Source organism: Ceratina calcarata, unplaced genomic scaffold (assembly GCF_001652005.2).
Source record: "Ceratina calcarata isolate Rehan_Ccalc_2016 unplaced genomic scaffold, ASM165200v1 scaffold498, whole genome shotgun sequence".
NCBI classification, from domain to species: domain Eukaryota; kingdom Metazoa; phylum Arthropoda; class Insecta; order Hymenoptera; family Apidae; genus Ceratina; species Ceratina calcarata.
The window spans coordinates 25,834-30,987 of record NW_017174207.1 but is presented as its reverse complement, the minus strand read 5'-3'; the positions used below and the strand labels follow the sequence as shown (position 1 = coordinate 30,987).

General features: G+C 39.7%; 1 protein-coding gene across 7 annotated transcripts in view; it reads left to right on the top strand.

Annotated features, from left to right (window-relative positions):
• LOC108628106 (GRB10-interacting GYF protein 2) overlaps positions 1 to 5,154 on the top strand; it is a 25,076-nt gene that overhangs the window by 8,897 nt on the left and 11,025 nt on the right. For all 7 annotated transcript variants that reach the window (XM_018029809.2, XM_026816214.1, XM_026816213.1 and 4 more), the window contains exons 5-10: positions 455 to 659; positions 728 to 941; positions 1,254 to 2,274; positions 2,802 to 3,152; positions 3,959 to 4,294; positions 4,561 to 4,656. In XM_018029809.2, the coding sequence (XP_017885298.1) occupies positions 455 to 659; positions 728 to 941; positions 1,254 to 2,274; positions 2,802 to 3,152; positions 3,959 to 4,294; positions 4,561 to 4,656 (2,223 nt within the window). The remainder of the gene's footprint in view (positions 1 to 454; positions 660 to 727; positions 942 to 1,253; positions 2,275 to 2,801; positions 3,153 to 3,958; positions 4,295 to 4,560; positions 4,657 to 5,154) is intronic.

Here is a 5,154-nt window from a genome sequence, read left to right as displayed (position 1 = left end):
TTTAGTATTTATGAGAATTTAGAGAATTAGAGTCGTCAATCAGTTAGATAGTTTAGTTAAGCCCGGGAAGTTGAAATTCCCGGGTTTGATTCCTGGAGTGATCGACAAATTCTTTTTCTCTTACATAAGAAAATGACTAATTTGATTTTTTAAAATAAGTAGTAATTTTTTTTAAATTATATCAAATATTTTAAAATTCAAAAACTACGTCACATTACTTTAGCAGATATGAATATTACGATTATAGTAAGTCAATTCATTGCACAAGGTCGCGATTATGGTCGTGATGGTAATTTTATCACTGTAAAAAATGACGATTAGTGATTTTGAATACTATCTCTAATCCACGTGAATAACTTACGCCAGACGCATCTATACATCCATAGTACTCAAAGCGTTAAGAAAACGTTTTATTAGATAAAAAAATGAATCATCGGACGTGTTTTGTGTTCAGGGAAGAAATCGACCGTTCGATAGATCCCAAAGCGAACGGGGCTGGTCAGAAAGAAACGGTGTTTCGGATCCGGGCGAGTGGAACGGTTCTACTAGTCCTAGGAAAGAATTGAGTCGCGGAGCTAGCGGTAGTTCGCTTATGGAAAGCAATTGGCGACGCCACCGCGCCGGTACAGAAGACGACGACGGATGGCGTAAATGGGGTGGTAAGTATTTTTAACTGCCGTTCGATCGTGCACCGGACGCATGATAATCAATTATCATCCCGTTTCAGGTAGGAACAGCTGGCGCGAAGGCGGAAGCATGGACAGGGATAGATTAGAGAGGAACGAAGGTGACGGGGAGGAAGGCCGTACCGGTGGCGGTAGATGGGAACATCGTGGGACTCATAGAGTCGCCCACGACTCGAGCCATCATCCACCACTTCGTACGGCGCGCACTTGGGAGTCTAATCATCACGACAACAATCATGATAATCTTCCCGAGTGGTAAGTTCTTAATGGTACAAAACGTTGTACCTTCCATAGGAAGTTGTTGGAAAATATGCAAAGTTAATGAGTTTTAATGATTGTTTAAAACAAATGAAGGCTTGAAAATTATGTGAATGATAATTAAATGGAGGATTAAATGTTATAAAACAGAAGGAACTTTCAGCAACTTCTTTTAGGGCTTACAGTGAGTCTTACAAATTCTGGATTCCTTTTTTATGACCTTTTTATGTTTATTGTGGAACGTAGCCAAGCAATGCATTGTACCAGTGTTCAATGACAATGTATGATTATGATGAAAATTTGTTACAGGGCCACCGAGAATCCCAGCGAAAGCGGAGGAAGTTTCGACGCTTCGGGTGCGTTCCACGGTGGAATGTACTCGGACGACGACGAGGACGGGGTAATAAGCGCCGGCGGTACTCAAGAATCAAGGACTCGCCGCGTGTCCGAAGGAAGCGCTGCCACTACAACGAAACCCGGTAACAAACCCTTATCTTACAGCTCGACTCAGGGTCAATTAGTGAGTCGCAGCGTCGGTAGCGGAGTTAGCGCGATAAATAAAGACCGAGCGAAGTCGTTGCACCATCCGATCGATACTAAAGACGAGAGTATCGAGAAGGAAAGGAGAAGCTGTTCTCCGCCCGTGAAACCGCCTGCCGCTACCGCGGTCAATACCCCGAGCAAAAGCTCGACGTCGCATGCAGCGTCGCAGCCTGAAAGTAGCACGCAGAAACGAATCGCGGTGGCGATTGCAGGTACGGAGCAAACAGAGACTGAGATCGCGATGCCGACCGATACAGAAATGAATAAATCTCCTAGTAAAGAGAAGAAGAGGGAAGAAGTTGTTGTCGAAACGGACGGTCAAAGCGACGCGTTTCCTAACGTGGTTAAAAGGCAAGTCGGCAAGTTGCAAACGGAGGAAACGCAAATGGTTGTGCATAATACGGAGACTGAGTGCGCGAGGCAGAGGTCCGAAGACGATTTGGATAGAATGAAGGAGGAAGCGGACGCGTTGGTAGCGAAGTTGATGGCGGACGAAGAGAGTCATAGGGAGAAGTCTGCTAGTGGTGTACCGCCTTCTATTGGTAACCAACCTTCCACAGTCCCATCTACGAACGGACAGGAGAAATGGTTTTACCGTGATCCGCAGGGCGAAGTTCAGGGACCGTTCTTAGCAAGCGAAATGACGGAATGGTGCAAAGCCGGCTACTTCACCGCTGGTTTGATGGTAAGAAGAACATGCGACGAGCGGTACGCTACTTTAGGAGATTTATTGAAGATATGCGGCAGAATACCGTTCACGCCTGGCCCTCCTATACCTCCCTTAAAGGTACGCGGACTCTCGATTCTTCTTCCCAAATTTATATTACTTTCACTGTCTCAAGCAGCGTTATCAGATTCAGCAATTTTTCTCCCCCTGGCCCCCACTATTGTATTTTGTTACCCATGGACATGCGCCTGATGCGCCTACCGGCTTGCTACGTGACGTGGTTTAAAATATTCATAATATATTGATAAATATTCATATAATTCATAATAATAACATAATATATTGTCAAAATACGCAATCAGGCGCATGTCCATGGGTAACGTAAGCGGGGACAAAATACAGTAGTGGGGGTCAGCACGCGAAAAGAAAAGAGAAAAATCGTTCAATCTGGTAACGCTGGTCTCAAGTCCTTTTTTTCATTTTCATCTTTATTGCTTTATAACAAAATAACAAAATTGTTGACATACTTTTCATTGTTTCTGAAATATTTCGACTTATATATATATATAATATTGAATAATGCTGTTTAAATCTTTTTGCAACATAAACCGTTTCGTAAAGAAAAAATGTGTTTGTGGTTGTTTCAGTTAACGGATCAGGTGATACCGCCAGTACCTAACGCGGTGCCAGCCGGAATGTCCGCGCTACCGAAACCTGGCATCGACGATCCGCTACTCCTGCTTCAGTATCAACAAATGCGAATGTTGCAGAATCAACAGATTCTCTTAAGACAAATACGGGCTTCAGCTATAGCGAAACTCTCTCAATCGGAGCATTGGGCGACGTTGAGCCCTCACGAACAGAATCAGTTGATTTTCCAACGCGTTCTGCAAGAATCGGATATACCAGACGTCCCAATTTCTACGAGCCCGTTCGTACCTCATCTACCGACTCAGGCTTCGAACCCGGTTATGCAACTTTTCACTCAAATGCAACAGGTAAATGTTTATAATAATAGAGATGTATCATTTTTAGTCGTTTCAGTAGCTTCTGTACCATTCGATAACGTTTAACAGTTATAAAAATAGGTAAAAAATTAATAGTGTATCAGTAAAGTTAAAAATGTACGAAACACAGTAAATGATTATCGTACAAGGACCTTTTTGTATCATTTGTGGCGATAAAAGTCATTTTTACATTTCTAGCCACTTCTGATATTGGTTTTTAATTAATTACAAATATTTATTTCTGTACAAATATTACAAGAATTACTGTGTAAGGAAGTATCGGTCTTTAGTATTACATTTCCTTTTTTTTTATGCCTGAAATATCGAGAATCATATTCCAAGGAATATTTCAAATCTAACAATATCTGAAAATTTGCATACTTTTTATTTAATATAAATTATGGACGGAACGATTTGAACAAATTCTCACATGTACTACTCGTTCAGTGGTACTCTGAATTTTCTCATCAATCATCCTCTAAAATTGCAGAAATAAAATCTAAAATCGTCGAGTTACCAATGGCCACACTAAATTTCACTCAAATATAAACAATATAAATGTAGTATATTAGTGTTTAAAAACTATAGTTTTAATATTAATTGAAATAAAATAATAAAATAGTATGAAAAGATAGATAATACTGTCAATATATCATGCGCCTGCATTCATTCATTTTAATGACACCAACACCAAAGTTCTTAGTATACCGGAATAAATAAGATGTTGACCAGAAATGATACGTCTACCCTAAAATCGTTTTAATAAAAGATCATTAACGAATTTGATTGGTTTGCAGGCTAAAACGCCAGCAGAGACCCACTTAACGCCGAGCCCGTTGCAACATACTAATACGCCTTCCAGTACAGCGCCGCATCCCCCAGCAGTGGATCCCATACAGCAGCTGATACAGCAGATGGGCGGAGTACAAAATATACCAGGAATGCAGCAGCCGAGTATAAATTCGGCGGCGACGGCGGCCGCGACGCAAGAGGACAATCCTATTAAATCTTTGTTACGTCAACTGAACATTAACACGAATGGTCACCCGCAAGCGTCTCACATGGACACCGTTTGGCCTCAGCCACCGCCGCAAATAAATCCACAATTCAATGCGCAGAATTGGTTAGCGCAGGTACATCCAATTACTATTCAATTCATTTCAATCTTATACATAACATACATAAGAATCTATTTATTAATTCTACTCGAGAGAAGTTTAAAAAATGAATTTTGTACATTTAATAAGCATTGGCTATTGATAAATGTATAGAAAGCTTATTTTAATCAAATCAGTAAGTAATCGTTCAGTTTGAATGGCAGTTTTCATTTCTCAAATTGCAGATTTTTAATTTAGTTGTCTTATTTAAAAGAGAAATGCAAGTTTATTGTGCTGTTTAGGTTGGACCGATACCGGCTGTACCTCCTGGTCAATTACCCATCTCGTTATGGGATCTACATACTAATAAAGAAATAAAGACTGAGCAGCAGATACTGGTAAATTAATTTGAGATGTATAAAGATAATTTTAATTGGATATCTTAAGATACAGCCTCGTAAGATAAATTGAACAACTCGTAAGGTATTTGTTGTACGACAAAAATGTTATCCAAATGTTACATGGATGATACGTAGTGTTTCTGTTAAGGATGTATTGGCTATACAGTCCATCCCAAAAATTTATGTATCTTAGAAAAACGCATTTCCTATAATTAAAAAGAAATCAAACGTCGGAAGAACAATGCTAATAATAAATAGCTACGTGCTAAAAAATATAGAAGGAAATATCCAATTAATTATTGACGCTGGCGAAAAGTTTTTTATACAGAAGTTGTAGGCACTGACATCCTCTACAAAGAAAAATTTTATGCATTTTTCTTCTAACTTCAATATTTAACGAGTTAAGTGCAGTTAATTGGCATTTTATTGACATTGACAAAGTCTGACCGTCTCACCGTCGAAATGGCGAACTTTTGGCAAAAAATTTCGTTTTTC